General features: G+C 39.4%; 1 protein-coding gene across 2 annotated transcripts in view; it reads right to left on the minus strand.

Moving 5' to 3' along the window:
* The window catches only part of LOC111142616 (Ras like without CAAX 2), a 387,413-nt gene extending 366,462 nt beyond the window's left edge, over window positions 1–20,951 (minus strand). For both annotated transcript variants that reach the window (XM_022495923.1, XM_022495924.1), the window contains exon 1: window positions 20,567–20,951. In XM_022495923.1, the coding sequence (XP_022351631.1) occupies window positions 20,567–20,669 (103 nt within the window). In that variant the 5' untranslated portion in view covers window positions 20,670–20,951. The remainder of the gene's footprint in view (window positions 1–20,566) is intronic.
* Window positions 20,952–21,631: the final 680 nt, after the last annotated feature.

Raw genomic sequence — 21,631 nt, forward strand, 5'->3', positions numbered from 1 at the left:
TTTGGTTGGAGCTGGATTTGAAATGTCTCTATATAGATAGGCTTTATATTTACCTTGCTCTTGCTTTCCAGTCATTCTACATTGTGTATGTATCAGTGGTCATATAGACAGTAGTATTTCCTTTACCTGGTTCTTGATAGCACTATGAATTTTTACTTACTTTGGGCTGAATTTAATGTCATTCAATTGACTAAAGAAGGCATTCAGGACAACAGGGGTTTGATGGCATGAAAATGACAGTGACTTTCACACGGAAATATGTTTGGGGAAACTGTGTTGAGAAATGCCTCCACTGTTGGTATCAAAGCTTCACAATTAATTAATTTAGGTATTTGGAATGGCACATAGAGAGATAGCTTCAAGAAATGAGGGATCACAAACAAGTCCAATGGTAGACATAAATTAACAAGCTGTTGTTCCCCTCAGTTAGAAAAACTGACTTGGTAGATCCTGTATGAAAACATAGACAAATAAACAAATAAATTTAAAGCTTACTACTTAGGAGAAAATGTATTCAAACCACCAGCCCGTATGTAAAAACACAAACTTCATTTAAAATTTAATGTAATCATATTATCTAAACCAAAATGGCATAAGGGAAATTATATCTCTAATATCTATTTATGCATTTATCTGCAGTATAACTTCATGCACTGGCTGATTGAGTAATACTTCAAAGATGCAGATTCTAACTATTTAACTCAATTGCCAAGACAGGTTGATTGGATGAGATATTTAATATTATTATTTCTGAAAAAAATGTATACAGAATTTGGATATTATCTACTATACTTCTTTCTATCTGATATCAAAGGCAAGGAACTTACAATTAGGGGATGTTTGTTCCCTTGACTCTCAGTTGAGTGGTTCTGACTTACTAAGACACAGTGAATATTTATACACAACAACATCTGTATTTACAATAATCAAAACTTTGCAGAGGTATCAATAATCAAGAAAAGTCTCTCATAGGGTACGTGTTCGAAAACCAGAACAAGCAGAGCAGGGAGAACGTTTCACATCAGAGAAGAAGATGGAAGGAAGGAAACAAAGGAATGACTATAAACACTGATTTGTGACAAGTGTGTACCTACTATCTGTCAGGAGGTCCAGGAAAGAACATTTTCTAATTAAGACAGGCTGGATCAGCCCCAGCCAAACAGACAAAGAAGAATTGAAGAGAACTATAAAATTCAATCTATTTGAATTTTCATGGTCCATATGTTAGTAATTGGTACTGAGCCAATCTGAGCCATGGATCATGTTCTCCTCCGTCATGTTATTAAACACTATCCCTTGAGATTAACAAGGGGGATAGTGCTCCTAAACTTAAAAGTGAATCCATATTTTTAAGAAAAGCAAAGCATGTTCATCGTATCACAGGACTGTAGAGTTTATTCCTCTTCAGGTAACAATAATGTATACTCCTTTTGTTTCATTTGAAGATATGTGCTACCATGAAAATATTAATAATAATGAAAATTATAATAATTTCTAAAACAGTAAGAAAATCATGTTTGGTCATTAAACATATTTAATAAAACAACTAAAATTACCCATTTTAACTAACAAATATATAAGTGTCTGGTACATGCTTAGCCTTGGTCATTCTGGGAGAGAAAGAAAACCTTGTGGTAACATTACAACCAATACTACAGAAATTTATAGGATCCTAAGAGACTACTATGAACAATTATATGCCAACCAATTAGATAACTAGAAAAAATGGATACCTTCTTAGAAACACATGACCTACCAAGACAATCAGGGAAAAGTGTGATACAGAGTACTAATTCTCAAATATTGTTGCACAATGTAACCATGTGGGGTTATAATGTCCAGGCTGCACCCCAGATCAAGTAAAATCCAAATCACTGGGAATGGTACACAGGTGGCAGTACTTTAAAAACTCTCCCAGGTGAGGGGCGCCTGGGTGGCTCAGTGGCTTAAGCCTCTGCCGTCGGCCCAGGTCATGATCTCAGGGTCCTGGGATCGAGCCCCGCATCGAGCCCCGCATCGAGCCCCGCATCGGGCTCTCTGCTCAGCAGGGAGCCTGCTTCCCCCCTCTCTCTCTGCCTGCCTTCCTGCCTACTTGTGATCTCTCTCTCTCTCTCAAATAAATAAATTTAAAAAAAAAACACAAAACTCTCCCAGGTGATTCTGATGTACAGCCAATTTCAGGACAAGTTTGGTGTTCACTCTTGAGTTTATAACAGTATTACCAAAACAGCTTATTAAAGTACAAATTGCTGGGTCTCAATCTCAGAGCTTCCTTCTAATTCTGCAGACCTGGGATGGTAAAGAATTTGCATTTCTCACAAGTACTCAGATATTGCAGCCACTAAGGGCCAGGGGACCATATTTCAAGAGCTATTGGTTTAGTTAAAATATTAAACTGGACTTTAACTTAAGGAATTTGTAGCATAGTGAATGGATAGGACATACACAGAGAAAGTTAAACATATAAATTTGAATATGTTAAGTGTTAAATGAATGGTATAGCTATTCTAGTAAAGTTAGGAATATTGAGAGGAAGACAAATTACAAATTCACAAATTACAGTAGATTTGTATGTTCACTTCCTGGTTCTTCAAGAACAAATGGAATTTAAATAGGCAGAGAAAATTCCAGAAAGTTGTTGAACCTGGATGGTCATTGAGTATGACTACCCATGCAAAAGTTAGGTAGGGAGGCATACAATTTGTCTAGGAGACAGGTCCCACTGGGAGCATCTTCTGGAAGTTGGTGCTAAAGATCTACATAGAAATCTGAGTTAGAAACAAAACAAAAACAAAAAACAAAACAAACAAACAAACAAAAAGCAAAAGAGTTTATCCACTGACAGTAGGCAAGTTCTCAAAGACCTGAAGAGAGTCTCTTATTGGGTTCTTTATTACAGTGATCTCTCATGGCAGGTTTCCAGCTAGACTCCAGTGAACTCAATATTACATAAATCAAAACCAGAGTCCTATCCTTTGGAAGACCATTCATCACTCTCAGGAATGAGGCATTTTTAATATCAGAAAATTAAACACAAATGGATATTAAAAACTCCAACAGATAATTAATCAATAAAGGTGGAAGCAGAGGACCTTATTAGTTAGATAGGGATTAGCTGGTGTAGCTCAAGTGCTAGCTATAAAATTTGAAAATTAAAAATAATTGCACATGCCAGGAGTGATGGAGAGCAACCCAGAGACACGTACAAGCTGTGACCTTCCATGATAAGCTCAAACCGAACAGACTATTGAAGCTACCCTGGCTTCTCTACTTCTCCTTTGAAATCATTTGATTCTAAAATCTCCCTGTACATGGGGTTTTTCACTTAAAACAAAAGCTTGCACTGTTGGAAAAAAATATTAGAAAGTTCTTTGAGTGTTTAGGATGATTCTAGGCAAGGAGTCCTCGTGGTCAAACAGAAAGTTTTCAAAAGGATGGAAATACGTCTCTTGCTTTCAAAAAGACCAGAGGCTTGGGATTCAGCAGCCACCTGTTTTCCTAGAAACTGGTTAGAAAATCTGGCCTTGGCTCCCCATCACTCTAGCCCATTTGCTCAGGGTTACACAAATATGTTTACCTTAAACCTCAGGTAGCAGTTGTTGCAGGTAAGAAAGTAAATGAGAAATGCCCTTCTGGAAATAAGGAGAAAAAGAAGTCATCTCAGCACTAGACAAAAAGTAGAAAACCCAGTTCTTGGCCAGAATTAGACTGAATAGGTTCTTGGAAAGACATAATAATAACGATGATCATAGTGACAGCGATCACAACAGTAGCTAGCTCTTACATAGAAGTGCCAGGCACTGCTCTGAGCACTTCATTCTGATTAATTCATTGGAAGTGTATGCATTAATTCCTCGCAAGACCAGCACATCATTCTCCCTATTTGACAGTGAAGGAAAGTGAGATACAGGCACGCCGAGCAATGTGCCCAAGATCACAGCACTACTGAGCGAATGACCCAGCATTTGGATGTTGGTAACAGGATTTCAGAAATGGGCTCTTCAGCACTGTGCAAAACAAACCCAGCCTTGGATGAGTGAACACAGTCACATGGTGTTTAGGATGAAAGAAAGATGGTGACATCTGGGCCATATACCATGGGTTTCTGGGAGAAACCTCCAAACTATTGGCAAAGACTGTGACAAGAAAGGATCAAATAGGAACAGTAGAGGACTGATACTTCTGATTTTCTATTTTGGTTCTGTCTAACTCACCCAAGGCACATTTATGTGGAAAAGATAAACAGAAACGTGAACGCCAACATTATCAGCTTTAAAGCTCTGGTGATGGTATTTCCCCAGTCTTTCTTTACCATTATGCTAGTTTTTGTGAATGTGGGGGTGAAAGCCGTGTTTCTCAGTTCCCAGAACAATGGGTGGAAAGCAAGAGCTCAATACCTCTAAGCCACGTATTAAATGCATGAATAGTTTTGTTCAAAAACCTCTTTAATAGGGAGATTTCCAAGATTACTACAATCTATAAATAAGTTTTTATTTACTCTGTTTCCACTAGAATGTGTAAATGTAAATTTGCATATGTCCTTTACACCTATTAATGTTTCTCTTTCTTACTCACCTCAACCATGAGACATTTTATTAATAAAGAAGAATTTCAAACATTTATCATGTATCTACTCTTAAGTATGACACTGTTTTATTGGGATTTAATCTTTATATCAGACCTACAGTATAAGTTCTTTTTGAAAAGGTCTCCAGCCCACTGGAGTATAAGCATCTAGTGATTATAGATAGGTCTATGCTGTGTCTCTTTACAATGCCAAGAGTATGTATATTTCTTTTGCTACAAAAGATTAAGAGAGGGGCACCAGGCTGGTTCAATCAGAAGGGCATGCAACTTGATCTCGGGGTAGTGAGTTCGAGTCCCTTGTTGGGTATTGAAATTACTTAGAGATTATAAATAAAACTTTTAAAAAGAGAGAGAGAATAAGCTTCTGGGGTTTTAGAGCCTAAAACTTTATATATAACAATCCCATTTTGCTCAATGGCAAAAACCACGCTTCTAATTGCGTGGGCCAATGATATTTTCCTAGCAATTCTTTCCTTTCTTACCCAGAATTTTATTACTTCTCATCTCCACTGCTACTACCTTGAATCTTAGAATCCCCTGGCAAGGGTGGCCTTATTATCCATGCTTTAGAGATAAAGAAATGGAGTCTTCTCAAGTTCAGGTAATTTTATTTCATTTATGCACAGGGAACTTGAGAGAGCAAAGACATTCTGGTTGGAGAAAAACAATAACATAATAAATAATTGGGTTAGAAAATAATAGGTACTACATAAAGAAAAAAGTGGGTCCAAGAAAAGGATATTATAAGAAGGTGTTATATATAGGTAGGATTTTCAATAAAATAAGCTGGTCAGGATAAGCCCATTGAGACAAAAACAACAGAACAATCTTGAAAGAAATAAGAGCAAGCCAATCAGATATCTGGGGAAAATTATTCTAGGAAGAGGAAAAAGCTAGAAAGAGGCCTTAAGGGGAGAATACGCATGTCTGGCATATTTTAGGAACAGCAAAGAAGCTGTTACTCTGGAAGAAAGCAAGAGAGGTGGTAGGTGTATCAGAGAAGTGACATGGGCCATAAGAGCACTGTAAGTGAAACAGGGCCATGGCAGTGTTTTAAACACAGAATTAACAAAATCTGAATTTTAGCTTAAAAGGACCACTCTGAGAAAAGATAGAAATGCATGCTGTTGGCAAAATGAAAATTGGTGCAGCCACTATCAAAAACAGTATGAAGTTTCCTCAAAAATTTTAAAAAATAAAACCACCATATGATCCAGCTGTCTCACCTCTGGGTCCTCATCTTCAAGACATTAAATGACTCTTCAAGGAAAATTGATGAATCTCAATGAAATCACTTTCAAGGGTACTGCAACATTACTTACAACAGCCAAGATATGGAACAACCTAAGTGTTCATCGATGGATGAATGGAGAAAGAAATATTGGGGTGTGTGTGTGTGTGTGTGTGTGTGTGTGTGTGCGTGTGTGTGTGTGTGTGTGTACACATATGCACACACACACACAATAGAAAATTATTCAGTCATAAGGAAGGAAATCCTGCCATTTGCGACAATATGGATGGGCCTTATTAAGGGTATTATGCTGAGTGAAATAAATCACAGAGAAAAAGACAAATGCTATGTGATCTCACTTATATATAGAATGTGGAAAAAAAGGACCACTGTAGCTGTTGTGTTGAGAATAAATGACAGGGGATGATGTAGAGGCATGAAGAAGAGTTAGGAGAATCCTGCAGATTGAAGATGGTACATGGGACCAGGGTGGAGACAGATAGTAGATGGTACCTGGGACCAAGGTAGTAATAGCTGAATTTTGAGAAAAGGAGACCTTTGGATACATGTAAAAGATAAAGTCAAAAGGACTTATTACTTGTATATGTAAGCATGAGAGAAGGAGGGGAGCAATGGTAGCCTAAGATTTGGGGCCTGAGCAACTAGAAAGAGGGAGGTGACATCAGCTGATATGAGGGAAGCTTTAAATGGAACTGGGAAGATCAGTGGTTTAGTTTTAGACATATTTAGTTGGAAATTGCTATTAGCTATTTAAGGAAGATGTCAAGTGGAGAGTTGAATACAGGACTGGAGTTTAGGAAGGAAGTCTAGAATGGAGATACAATGTTTTAAACCGTCTTAAATCTTCTCTTCTATGAAATTTAGTATACTTTAAGAAGGGACACAAAAGAAAATTTTACAGTTCTATGGCAGATCACAAAGTCAACACTTATGCTACCACCACCCACCTGGAAACAAGAGCATTTCCTGAACTGCAGAGTTCCCTGTCCCCTTCTCAACGACTGCCTCCTCCTACCCTCCCTCAACAAGTGACTAATATTCAAATTTTATGGGTGTTCCTTCCTTTGTCATATATATATATATATGTATATATGTACATACATATATATGTATATACATACACACACACACACCTTATATAAAATTAATGTTAAATTTATTCTAATACAATTGACTTATTCACTCTTATACAGATGAGCATTTTGGAGATTTCAACTTTTAATTTGGGGACTTTGGGAATAATTCTACTCTGAACACTCTGGCCATGCCTCTTGGTCCACACATGTGTGAGTTTCTGCTCGGTATATATACCTAGAAATAGAACTGCCAGATCATATAGCCAACTTATGCATTTCTTCAACTTAATACATTGTGCCAACCCATTTTCCATGGCGGTTGTACTCATTCATGCTCCTATTACATCTTTGTCTCCATTGGGTATTGTTAGTCTCTAATTTTAGTCATGTTAGTGATGTCTCCTGGTTTTAATCTACATATAAAACTAATTTAATTTCCTCGAAAGATACAAAGATATATAAAGACAGCCACAAGGTGGATGAAATAATCTAAGAAATTAAAGATGAGGTGAGTTTCAAGGAATAAACCCTGGATCCTCCAACGTGAAGAGATCAGGAAGAAGAAAAAGAAGAATCAGCAAAGTCACTCACCTTATAAGTAGCAGAACTGAATTTCAATGGAAGTCTATTCATCTTCAAAGTCCACACTGCTTCAGACACGCTGGGTTGTCTTAGCATTACACTCAAGGAAAATGCAAATAAGCTCAGGGAGGGAGATAACTTCTGTGCTTGTCACAGCAGAGTATTCTATGTAAAAATGTTTTCTATTTGCTTTTGTGTGATGAATGAAGAAAGTGGAAGATACATATTTGAAGGGCAGAAAAATATTAAAAATGTCTGTGGCGTGCATCTCAAGAAATTCTGAAAGCTGATATTAGATTACTTATGCTCTTTCATTATAACCAAACATGTAGAACGAAGTACATAGGTAAACATTGGGGAAAAAAGCAGGGGGTGGGCACAGAAATTTTTATTTTTTTCTTTTGATATCAGCAACAATTTTACAACTATGGAACGGATCTTGCCTTCTTGACTTTAGAGCTTCCTAAAACCAGAAAGAAAGTGTGATACCTTAATTACAGCCTGGTTCTGGGACTGTCTGCTATTCTTTAGCATTCCTCTTTTCCTTCATTTTAGAGCAGAGGTTGTCAAAATTAAATCACGACCTGGGATGATTTTCACCCTCAGAAGAAAAATATGTGGAAAATTGTGGTTGCTTTAGAATTCAGAGTTATAATCACAATCTTTTTTTTTAATTTTATTTTTTGATAAACATATAATATATTTTTATCCCCAGGGGTACAGGTCTGTGAATCGCCAGGTTTACACACTTCACAGCACTCACCATAGCACACACCCTCCCTAATGTCCATAATCCCACCCCCCCAACTCCCCTCCCCCCATTAACCCTCAGTTTGTTTTGTGAGATTAAGAGTCACTTATGGTTTGTCTCCCTCCCAATCCCATCTTGTTTCATTTACTCTTCTCCTACCCCCTTAACCCCCCATGTTGCATCTCCTCTCCCTCATATCAGGGAGATCATATGATAGTTGTCTTTCTCCGATTGACTTATTTCGCTAAGCATGATACCCTCTAGTTCCATCCATGTCGTCGCAAATGGCAAGATTTCATTTCTTTTGATGGCTGCATAGTATTCCATTGTGTATATATACCACATCTTCTTTATCCATTCGTCTGTTGATGGACATCTAGGTTCTTTCCATAGTTTGGCTATTGTAGACATTGCTGCTATAAACATTCGAGTGCACGTGCCCCTTCGGATCACTACGTTTGATCTACCCTATGACCCAGCAATTGCACTGCTGGGTATTTACCCGAAAGATATAATCACAATCTAACTTAGTTTTTCTCAGTGTTAATCAAGAAATAATTTTCACTGAAATGTTAATAAGCATTTTGAACTAAAAAATGCAAGAGTAAGAAAAGTTCTACAGGCTCTTTACTAAGGTGTTCCAAGAATATTTCTTTCGTTCTTTCTTTTTTCTTTCTCTCTTTCTTTCTTTCTTTCTTTTTAGTATTTTTATTTATTTATTTATTTGAGAGAGAGAAAGAGAGAGAGCGCCTACATGAGAGCCAGAGCACTAGCAGGAGAGGCAGAGAGGGAAGAGAAAGGGGAAGGGGAGGAGGAGAGGGAAAGGGAGGAGGTAGGGAGATGTGGAAGAATTAGGGGGAAAGGGAGAGGAGAAGGGGAGGGGCAGAGAGAGAAGCAGACTCTCTGCTGAGCAGGAAGCCTGAGGTGGGACTCCATCCTAAAACCCTGGGATCATGACCTGAGAGGAAGGCAGACACATAACTGACTGAGTTACCCAGGTGCCCCTGAGAACATTTCATAAAATAATTTTCTTCCACCCTACCCTCATCCTGGTATCAGGTGGAAAATGGGTTGGTAAATAAAACATGAGTTATTTTCAGTGTCTCATCTGTGTTCAGTTGCCAACTGTCCCTGTCATTTGGCTTTCAAGGAATGTGTGCTGTTCCTGATTCTACAGCATCTGCCTAGCACACCATCACTTCTTGCAACATGGCACACACATCTTACTTATACTTGCCTCTCTGCCAAATTTTGGTCCACAGACTGACTTTGACTTCTTCGTGTTACTGAGCATCCTAAACATAGAGTGGGTTTATTCATCTTCAAGTCCATTGTCATCAAAGAGTATTCATGCTAGCCTGAGCCTAGGCTCCTCCCAAACTACGGCCTCTTTTCCACTCACATACCTACTATGCCTTTATTGGTTCCAGTTTCTTTCTCTGTAACCAGGGCTCTTTGCATCACAGAATTTTAGGATGTTGCTTAGTTTTATTTCACTACATAAGTGTGGTGTCTTACTCCCTGTCCTTTCTCAAAGATGAAAGAAGGAAATTGAATTTATAAATATTTTTGAGAATTTACTACCATAGGCTTCACGGGAAAGAAAAGACAATATAAAATCTATTTCCTAGCCTGCAGGAATTTGCATTCAAGATAGGGAGAGAAAGTATAAAAAGACTTCAAGTTACATAAAAATGCAAGACTTAAATAACATTTTAAGACCACAAACCAGACACTAGAAGAACCTGTGTAATTATGAGCAGTGATGAAATGAACAGTCAGAAAGAATTTTAAATGTAAGGGGACAAATGCAAGATTGGAGTAGACTGGGATGATCTGAAGGAGCAGAAAATACTTGTGCAGAATCTGAAGGAAAGATTAAACTGGAGAAACTGAAAGGAAGAGAGAGGTTATGTTGGAATAATTATGTGAATACTATCGGGAAGAAGCCTCCAGAATCTGAGGGCTAAAAGTAGAATAACTTGTCTAGAAGACAGATTGTCTGGTAGGTATGGGTCTTTTTGATCAGGGTACAGCTCCCACTGAGGGAAGGGGAGAGACAGAGATACAGAGACAGTGAGACCAAGAGAGAAATGAGAGATACAGTGCAAGAAATCCTCTCATACCAGGACCAACATAAAATAACATTTCTGCACCATCTTGACCTTTTTAAACTTGGTTCTAGATCTTTGTGCTTATACTTCATCAGACTCCATTAACAAGGTATTCTTGATTTTCTACTTCAACCCCTCACTGATCCCTCCTGACTTCTGACATTTGTCTCAGTTCCCTGGTCCCCAAATTTCTGCTCTGTCTGGATTGATTCTTCTATGCCATCCAACACAACATCGCTCCCTACATGATGAGCTTTGGGGCTGCCTCCTTGGTGATTAGTCCCATGTGGTCCCAGACATCCGAAGTCCTATGGACTTTGGATGTCAGCCCATTGACAATGGGCAAGCCACTGAAGACATTTGGGCAGAAGAAGAGAAAAGCAAAATGGACAACTGCCCTGATGGTGAAATGGGGAGCAGAAAACAGTGTGCTTGCTGTCCATGTGGGTTAAAAGATGATGGGAGGAGACCAATTAGTTAAAGTACAATTCAATTTCACATAACAGATGTGCCCCTTGTGCTTCTAAATAAAGAGTCCGACTTCTTCCATTTAACAAAAATCTATACGTGTAGCTTATTATTAGCTGTTCTTGCAACCATTAAATAGGGCTCTCCATTTCAATGTAGCAATGCTGCTACTATGGAGAACAAAGGGAGGATCTTGTTCTTCACAATTCATTAAAACAACCCATGTATTAAAGAAACAAATTTCAGTCCCAATTCAAGCACAGGTCTGCTCTGTTCTGAACTGCAGCCCTTTTGTGGCTAGTGTAGCAGGCCAGGAGATTGTCCTCAAATCTCAAATCCTTTCTCCCTGAGGCAGTGGATGGTGTGTGTGTGTGTGTGTGTGTGTGTGTGTGTGTGATGGGTCAATTAGGATGAATACAGGGATTGTTTACTAGGGTAACTAGCAAAGCACCAATATTATTGTCAGTGAAATTGCTACTCAAGAGACTAAAGCCATAGCTGATCAATAGAAGGATATAGAGAGCAAGAACAGGCATAGAGCAAGTGGAGACACAGTGACACATTAACAATATTCAACCCAAATTGCATTTTCCTAGAACCCAATGAAAAATCTGCCATCACTCTCCCCCACCCTACTAAGGTGAACTGCTTCAGGTGGAGCTGTGGAAAAGGGGGGAAGGGAAGGAAGGAAGGATGGTGGTCAGCAAGCAACAGATTTAATAAGGATGGAATATCTTGGGCACTATAATTCACTACATATATGTATCAGTATAATTAATATTTATTATATTTATTATATATTATATATAATTATATATAATATATCATATATATCACTATAATTACTATTTTCTAATATCTATGTAGCAAACCTCTGAGGCAATTTTAAATTATGTCACTTTTTTAGGGTGAGGAAAACAGAGACTCAGAGTTTGAGTGGTCCCTGCAAGCTCAAATGCTATTAAAGACAAGTTAGTTAAAGACAAATTATCCATTTATATTACATGCATTATCTGGCACTTGCTGTGAGCAAGGTTTGGTTATACATACTCAAGTGTGAGTCATTGCGGTCGGTACTGGTGTAACCCTTATTTACAGATGAGAAGACACAAGGCTGGGTTTCTGCATGCTCAAGCCTCTGGTTCACATTGTTCTGTCATAATTTCTATGCTGAGGCATCATCCTATCATCCTACAGATCCAGGGCAGGCGGAGAGCGTGGGATGGGGAGTGGTCTAGTGTACGACGGTTCTGAGTATGGGATGTGGCAGAGGCTGACTCCCACACGGTGACCACAGGTTCTGGGAACCTGCCTGAGTTACTCAGCCTGCCCAAGCCTCACTTCTCTCCTCTGTAATCTAAGGATAATCACCCCAGCTACACTGCAGTGTCTTGGAGGAGTCCATGAAATAATATTCAAAAAGCACTTAGAACAGAATCAGGCACATTCGAGACTCCAAAATCCACATTATTTTCATTGAGGCAAGAAACCGAAAGAAATAGTTTGGACGGAACGAGAATCATCCCTCTGGTGAGTGCACGCAGGCTTCAGCACACACAGCACTGACATTTTTCTCATTTTAAAGTGTGTGACGAGAAAGTATGCAGTGATCAACTCTCTCAGGTTTCCTTCTCCAGTCAGTCAGTAACTACCCAGACACCGGGCAAGCCTTCCCTGTACCAGCCATCTTCTGAACAAAGATGTTCTTCCCCTACCACCCAACTTATCAAACCACTTAAAAATCAAATCCTTGCTAGTGTCTTGTTTTGAGACCACCAATTTTCTCTACAACCTTGCTCTAGGTCAAGTACAGATTTCTTTTCCTGGGATTCTCTACCTTGTGCATCCTCCAACTCCCTTCTCAAAGCAACATCCTCAGCTTCCTCCAACGTCCTTCAGCCTGCTCTACGCTTCACACATGCTCCAGGGAGAATCTGGCACCTACACTCTCTCCCCAGTGCACCTGGCTGCGGCGGGATGCTCAAGTACCTGCCAGTGTGGAGACCAGAGCAGGCCCTATTTTAATGCTGATGGGATGCTATTGGCAGAGCAGACCGAAAGGGCAGGACAGATATCCTGGCACAATTGTCAGTAGTGACACTGAGCTGGTCCCCACTGATGAACCAGAAGAGCAGATGGCACTGCTTGGTGATGGTCGTCAGAGAGCTGACATTTATGAGCAAAACCCAAGAGTGAGTGGAGAACATTGCTGGGTTTTGTAAATAACAGCCAAATTCAGTGATCAGAGAGTTTCCAGCATGCTTGTAAGCACTGCAGAGGACTGCCCTCCCTCAGTGTACATATACTCATGACACCACCACATTGCAAAGACACACACACACACACACACACACACACACACACACGTCATCCCATCAGTAGCCTAACCACCAATTAAGAGAAGATTTTATGCTGGCTTACAAGAGGCAGCATGATTCAATGGGAAAATCCACCATCCAGGAATTCAGGAGGCTTCTGGTACCAGAGCTGTAACTGAGCAGCTAAGCCCCCTATGGGAGTGTCCTCTCTCTTCTTGAGCCACAGTGCACAGCGTTTTCAAAATACCATGTGTACATCTATCTCTTTGCACCTACCACGTTGCATGACAGTTCTCTGTCCACACATCCCTTTCACTCCACTAGACCGGGTGGAGGTGGTCACTCTTGGTAATAGTTCTGGGCCTTTCATAGGTCTAGACACACAGATATACACAAATACACACACCCCCTCCTCTATTCTTATTAAATAAAAGAACAGAGAAGGTTATATCTCATTTGTGACCTGGAGTTTCTTTCAGTTACTCTGTAATATACACACATAGAGAAGACATTCTCTCTAAAAGAGATTAGCACCCAAGAGATTTCAAAAATCCATCTGATTTACTGATATATTTATCCCATTTACTTTCTTCATTAACAGAATCCCAGTTTTTAAATAATTTCTTATTACCGAATTACTTGATTTTGCCAAGCTGAGGGACTTGTTATCACTTCCCCATGTGGACAAGGCCCCCAGGGGCCTCAGAAAGAACCAGAACATGGTCAGAACCCAACAAGGTCAGAACCCCATGCCTCTCCCGCTGCACCTAATCAGGGTAACACTCTCTGTAGTTTCTATACAAAGTTAACATTTGCCATGTACTTTGGTATCTATGATTTTGTCTGGTATCTGAAATATATCTAAGAAGATCAGCTGAAGTCAGAACTCAGGTTCATTGTACCATCTCCTCAAGAAATACAGTGAAAACTCTCCACGTGGGAAAATGAAAACAGTGTGAGCACTGAACTGATAGATGTGTGGGTGCCTCGGGCTCATCATTTCATATCTCTGTGTCTCTGGGCCCATTACTTTTTTTCTGTGGGCTCAGTTTTCTTGTGTATGAAGTGCAGACACTAACGTCTACCTCCCAAGATCAAGGTGAGGCATAAATGGGGTCAGGTGAGTGCAACAGATCATTGGCCACTGGGGCTCCAAAGGAAAGCCGCATATGGTAGTCAGGGATCAATACAAGTGTATTCATCTCCGGGCCCTTTTTCTGATAAAGACATAGGGTGGTACTAAGTCTTTTTTAATCAGTTTAAAATCTACAGACTGCATATATCTTGGAATTACATTATATTATATTATATTTATTATATTATATATCATATATCATATCATATAATAATAAAAGATATAATTTTGGAAATATTGTTCGTCAACATCTTTTACTTGAATTAGACTTTCTTTCTTTTTTTTTTTTTTTTTTTTTTTAAAGATTTTATTTATTTATTTGTCAGAGAGAGAGAGGGAGAGAGAGCGAGCACAGGCAGACAGAATGGCAGGCAGAGGCAGAGGGAGAAGCAGGCTCCCGGATGAGCAAGGAGCCCGATGTGGGACTCGATCCCAGGACGCTGGGATCATGACCCGAGCCGAAGGCAGCTGCTCAACCAGCTGAGCCACCCAGGCGTCCCCTTGAATTAGACTTTCAATCATCATTTGGGCCAGTGGCTCCCAGTTTACTTTTCTGTTGAGCCTCACTTGGACCTCTTGGCTGATTCTTGCTGACAGGACTGTGGTGAGTGGCGATGTGCAGTGTGATGAGGGTGTTGATGATTAAGGGTGAGAGCAGACAGCCGCTGAGTCTTGAAATCTTTCCATTTTCCCCTTGTTTATTTTTTATTTTGCCTTTGCAATTTAGAGGGTTCAAATAACACATGGTCATGATGTGGCAATTATTCAGCTTTGTCAGATCCAAAGTTGTGCTAATGAGGTAAAGCACAGAGCCTTAGGGACAGGGATGATGCACTTGGTTGTTTGCCTTGATTTAATTCATCAGATAAAGGCACGATTTTCGACCTGCTTATACCAATTCATTGTGATTGAAGGAATTGGTTTTGTGCTGCTTTCTGTTTACCTCAGAAAATACTGTTATTGCTCTCATTTTATAAAATCCTCATTCACAAAACTCAATGTATAAAAGAGACAAATTGCAGGAGAGTGTGGGGCAGAGCAGGACTGCCTATTTTACAAAGGAGTTTCCTCTTAATAAAAAAATTCACAACGGATGCATTCTAATGAATTCTGAGTCCTCTAAACCTTTTCATGCTTTCAGCTTATTTGCTTCATTTTGTCGTAATTTTTACAGTTTTCTGAGATAGTTTGAAAGCATGACTCAGGGGAGATTGTTCCAAATACCCCCAAAGTTACTAAGTTATCAAGATCCCTCCAGTATTATGATAGCCCTCACATGGTCTTTCCTCTTCATGTGCCCTGTTCCTGTTAAATTCTTTCCCTCTCCATCCCCTGCTCTCTCTGTACTTTTCCTTCTCAACTTCAAGATATCCTATTCATTCCTTAATACACAAGGCAAGTATCATCTCTGCTGAGACTTCTTCTTAGCTTTTGCATTCAGATTTAACCACCATTTACCCGGAGCTTCCACAGTTCTTATGTCAGAGGCCTAAAATAAACTTATCAGTTTGTAGTATACAATATATCCTCCCCACCCCCCCGTGAGATGGTGAGGTCCTGGAGGGCAGGGTCGTGGCTGGAATAGCAGTGAGGAACACCACCTTCTCCCAACTGTCTCAAACATACTTCACCCTTGACAAGATTTCACCAAGCTAATCCCCAAATGTGTCCTAGGGAGTAGAGAAGTCCATGTCAGTCTCCTCTGATACTCAAATACGTTCTCTACTTTTCTCATGAAATCTGATGGAAAACAATTTCAAGTTCAAAAATGTGAGTTACTTTCCTATTTCTTATTTCCTTCTGCATACTCTTGGACAAAAATCAATACTTCTGTGCCTCAGATGTCTTGTCTGAACAGAGGGAATAGATGACCTGCTCGCCTCAAATTATTTTATCCTCGATTCAGATCATAAAACAGAGTAAGAAAAATGTACCTTGGAAAGTAAGATCCTATTATTATTGGATAATATCTTATTATTATTGGATAAGATCTGCTGAATAATTTGAGTCTGAGCTGGAAGAACCAGATGGGAATGCAGAAAACAGACACTAGCCATGCTCTGTCATGGAGGAAAAGCCTTTATGTTTCAAACTACAGAGACAGAGAAAGATTCGTGCTTAAAACAGCTACTAGGGGGCCACCTGGGTGGCTCAGTGGGTTAAAGCCTCTGCCTTCGGCTCAGGTCATGATCTCAGGGTCCTGGGATCGAGGGTCCTGGGATCGAGCCCCGCATCGGGCTCTCTGCTCAGCGGGGAGCCTGCCTCCTCCTCTCTCTGCCTGCCTCTCTGCCTACTTGTGATCTCTGACAAATAAATAACTAAAATAAAACAAAACAAAAACAGCTACTAGGATTGTTTAGACTCCATTAAACTCTTAAACCATAGCTGTGAGATTTTATTTTATTTTTCTCTGTTTTGAGGAAGGGGAAGAGATGGTAGGCAATGGAACAAAGAGATGGAGGCTAGAATGTGCCTAATTCAAATTCTTTGGGTGATTGATCCAATTTTTATTTACAGTATCCTGTGTAAAAACTTGGATATAGAGTAAAAACAGGGGTCAAGAGGGTCAGGAAGGCTGTGTTCTAGATGTGACTCTGCCACAGCTCTGGCGGGAATTTGGCAAGTCCCTTTAGCTTCTGGGGCCTGGGTTCCTCCATCTTTCAAATAAGATGGGGACTCCTTGTTGCTGTTTTCTCAGTACTTATAACACTCCTGGATCATATTAGGTATACATTTCAATTATATAAATATGATATACATATGTTTTCATTTATAGATAATATAAATATTATGTTTGTGTTCTTGTATGTAAAGATGAAAAAGGTATAGATACATAAATGAGGGTGTTAGTCAAGAGAGTAGAAATCTCTTTTAGATATAACATTCAAGTAGAGAATGCATTATGAACAGGCCTATTTTCTCCTTCCTTCCTTCCTTCCTTCCTTCCTTTGAGAGAGAGAGAGCGCTAGCATATGGGGGTTGGGGAAGGAGCAGATGGAGAGAGAGGATCCCAAGCAAGCTTATGCTCAGCATACAGCCCCACATGGGGCTCCATCTCATGACACTGAGATCATAACCTGAGCTGAAACTGAGAGTCAGATGCTTAATCAACTAAGCCACCCAGGCACCCTATTTTCTTCTTGATAGTAAGTAGTAGAACTCTTTGTTCTTCTTTCTAGGGTGTCAAATAGAATGTAGAAGAGTCAGGTAAAACATCACAGGAATCTTATTATTACCTCTGTGACCAAGGACAAGGGGTCACCCTGGGATTCAGTTTTCTGACAACAGGTATTTAGATTGTGAAGACTGGAGATCATCATGAAAACCATGTGTCCATATCTGTCACAGGAATGTTCACTGCCTTCTTGCTTCCTCTCAGTGGGAACTAGCACAGGGCCCATGCATAGTACCTGCTCAATAACTTGATTGGTGGTTTGAGATTTCTCAAACATAGTACAGTTATTTACCTATACATTTTAAATCTTGTGGGAATTTCTGTTTCAGTGAAGTTGCAAATCCTTCCAAAATTTCCTACTCACCATAGGATGTCTTAGTAAAATATGGATGGGGAGGAAAAAAAACAACAACAACCCAATTTCACAATAAGCATAGACAATCTCCAGGATTCTGTTCCTTTAAAAATTATGGTTCCAGTAAATTGAGTTTCTCATTCATGTTCAAGGCAGACTCAGAATGACTCAGAATTAGAAACAGATGATCGCTTGATACATCTTCTTTAGATTCCTCAGAACAGCAAATTTCTCCTTGAAATCCCCTCATACAACCCACCTTAGTAGGTTTGTACAATTCTTTCATATAAACCATTGAAACTGTGGGAAGAAAAGTAAATTGGGGGTCTGTTGATCCAGATATTCAGCAATAGAAAAAGTGGCTTTTTTATTTAAAAAATTTTTTTTATTTCATTTGAAAGCAAATGTTTAAACTTTCAAAAGAGCTTAATGGTGAGAATCAGTGCTTGAATATTTATATACTGTTAACACCAAATGAATCACAGGGACAAAGCCCAAGAGGAAGGTGTGACTCCATCACTCTGATTCCCAATGTTTAGCCACAAACACGGCATTTTTTAGACCTGGAATTGTCCTATGAGTTCTATTCTCCCTGAAGTAACAACACAGCAGAACTATTAACCCTCTTTTATGTTTAACCATCTCCGAGGTGAGCTGGCTGCTCCTGTGTTAATCACATTGAAAAAGTTTTGTTCAACTATTTAATGTACACAATGCAGGTTGCTACCCACTGTTTTGTTGTGTCAAAAATTTCTACCAACATTTCATGATGTCAAAATGCCTGGTTATTGGGAAGGTGACAATGACTAGTTAGTACAAACAGTATATGGAGAAAGTCAAAACAGTAGACATAATATCACCTCCAGGATAAGTATATTGCTGAAGGATGCCGTATCCTACATCTGTGTCCACGGTTCATTACGATGGAATATATGACTAAAAACCAGTCACACTATTCCCACATCCCCGAAGCTCCTGGTGAAACAGGAAAATAACCAGCCAGCAATGAAAAGTAATCCACAGGCACAATGTGGGATCTTTGCAGCATCTTTCTGACCTCACAGACTGTTGGTGGCATTTCTGTTGATTGGTCTGATTAGAGCTATTTCTCTCCTATTTTATTCTCACATTATTCTTCCCCCTTGTGTCTGACCAACTATATTCTTTCAAAAGAGAGTTTTATTTTCATGGAGTATTTTCTCTTTATCCTTCCTCCTTCTGTCCCTCCCTCCCTAATCCTCATCTATTTTGATTCTTCCCCTTCAAACCATTACATTAAAAAAAAAAAGAAGAAGAAGAAGAAGAAAAGAAAAGCTTTTAGAAAACTCCTCATTCCTACCCAGCTGCAAAGTTTTTTTACTTCACATTTCCTTCTTAGAAGAGATGACTTATTTTTCTCACTTAGACCAAGCATTTAGTGATTGACCAAATCCAGATTCACCTATTTCTTTTCTTCTTAGAGTAATGTCTTTTTTTTTTTTTTTTTTTTTGGTGGGAGTTGATGTGAGGGGTGTTCAGTTTCATGTCTCTTCCTATTTTTCTAACCTCTTTACCTTTGTTGTCTTCTAGAGTCTCACTCTTTATTCTCCTTTCTTTACTGATCAACTTTTCTTTACCACCTGTAGACTCACTACCAAAGTTATCAGCTTTTTTTTGTTTGGGGATAATTCTTATGCCAAGAATGTTGACCTCAATTTTGAATCTTTGTCAAGCACAAAACTATGGAAGAAATACACACACACACACACACATACACACACACACTTAGATATATGTGTATATTTTTGTCCATGCTAACTCTAATATCTCTTATGTTTTCTGGCATCCCCACAGCCGTATCCCCTCATGGGGATCTTTTTAAATTTATATAAAAATTTATATTTGCCTTTTTATTTTCTAGTGATAACCATAGCCCCAAGATATTCACCATTTGATCAGCCTCAAACACTGCTACCTATCTATTGTTTGAATTTGTTATACTTGGCCTTTAGGGCTCCTCAAGAAACCTGACCACTGACAACTTCTGTTGTTGTTGTGTTTAATGTAGCAAGACAAATTTATCAGTCTTTACCTCCATTAACATCCCATATCCCTTTAAGCATGTAGCTTTCTCTTCTAAACCTGTTAACCACAAAATTTGGTTTGATTACCTGCACAGGTCCCACAAAGAATACCATTCTTTCAACCCCTGTCACTTTCAAAAACCAACTTTCCTCATGGCTTTCAAAGACCACACCATACTATGTCAGATCAGAGACAAGGAAAAGGGGACAGGAAGCTCCTAATCAAAGAAACAAATACAACATTCAACATTGATAATCTTGCCTGCGTGTCTGTGTTTGTGTTTGTGTATTTCATTGACTATTAGCAGCACCTCTTTCTTCTTGTATTTTTGAGAACAGGAGCTTATTTTTCCGATACCATGGCTATTTCATAAATATCATGTTATTAACTTTAAAAAGGACATATAAATTAAGATCAAATATCACCCAGCATAAAATCAAAGGGAAAAAAAAAAAAGAGATCTTTTTTTTAAGTTCTATACATTATCACTGGCTGTCTTTCCATTCTCGTGACTCGTCTACATCTTTCAACAGTCCTTATTACTTTTAAACATTTTGTCAGATACTTGTATTTAATTGTTACAGCTAGCTAGCCCCCGACGGCATTATTATTATCATTATCATTATTCACTCTATAGAACTGCCTCTCCAGAACTCCCTCCGTCCCCAGCATTTGGTATTAAAACTTACCGCTTTTACCAACTCCCCCAGCTCCCAGCATTACCACCTTGTACTCTCTGGACCCGCCTGATGCGCGGCTAGGGGAGCAGCTGGCTTCGTTTTCTACCTCCATCTTACCCGAGAGACGGGAGGAGAAAAAAGAAAGAAAAAGTCGCCCGTGTCAGGTGCTTGCTCAGATATTAAGCAACTCTAAAACTGTGTCAAAAGAAAGGTTTAGTACGAGGTAAGAACCATCAGCGTCGGGCTGGCTGCTGGTCCTCTGCTGGAGCGGGTCTCATAGCAACCACTTCAATTGCTTCCAATAAAAATCTGCCTTTGCATCCCCCCTCCCTTCTTATCCTTCACTCTCACGTCTCCCACGATTTCTCTCGTTCTCTGTCTCTGTCTGCTGTCTTTTCTTACTCCCCTTTCCCTCCTCCGTTTCTTTCTTCCTTCCCCTTCCTCACTCTGTCTCTCCTTTCTCTCTCCTGCCCCCTGCACGGTCACAGTTGTTAGAAGCACGCATTTGGCTACTTTCCAGGCTGAGCTGCTCGAATGGAGTGAATCTGAGACTTAGAAGATGCTATGTCTCACAGGCTGACTTCTGTAGCGACAGCTTAAAAGACACTATTTTTTTTTTTAAATCAGAGCCAATTAATTAAGAAAGATGTCTGTTGCTTATCTCCTTGCTTCCTTCTTCTTGCATGGTTTTCATTCTGGGAAAAGAGATGTTACCAATTGAGAAGAAAAATGCCCCAGTAACTCAGGGCTCTTAAGGACGGGTCTTCAGTGCTGTTGAAATAATAGCTGGCTGGGAGAAATTGTTTCAGCTCACTTGACAGCTGCAGTTCTAACACACGGAGGTATTTGAATTAGGTCATTGTCATGTTTGGACATGGATCATCCTTGTTTACACGAGTTTATTAAGGATAATCTAAAACACAAGGATTCTGCCAAGCATGAAAGAGATACTTAATAAATATTTTTGCTGAAAATTATGGCAGTATTAAAGATCCTAGAAGATTCTTTTTCAAATGTCCAAACTCTTACCTCTTATTTGACTTCTTTCAAATTCTGCTCTTCTCTACTTTGTCT

The sequence above is a fragment of the Enhydra lutris genome, unplaced genomic scaffold (assembly GCF_002288905.1).
Source record: "Enhydra lutris kenyoni isolate GAN:26980312 unplaced genomic scaffold, ASM228890v2 scaffoldscaffold8, whole genome shotgun sequence".
Taxonomy (NCBI): Eukaryota; Metazoa; Chordata; class Mammalia; order Carnivora; family Mustelidae; genus Enhydra; species Enhydra lutris.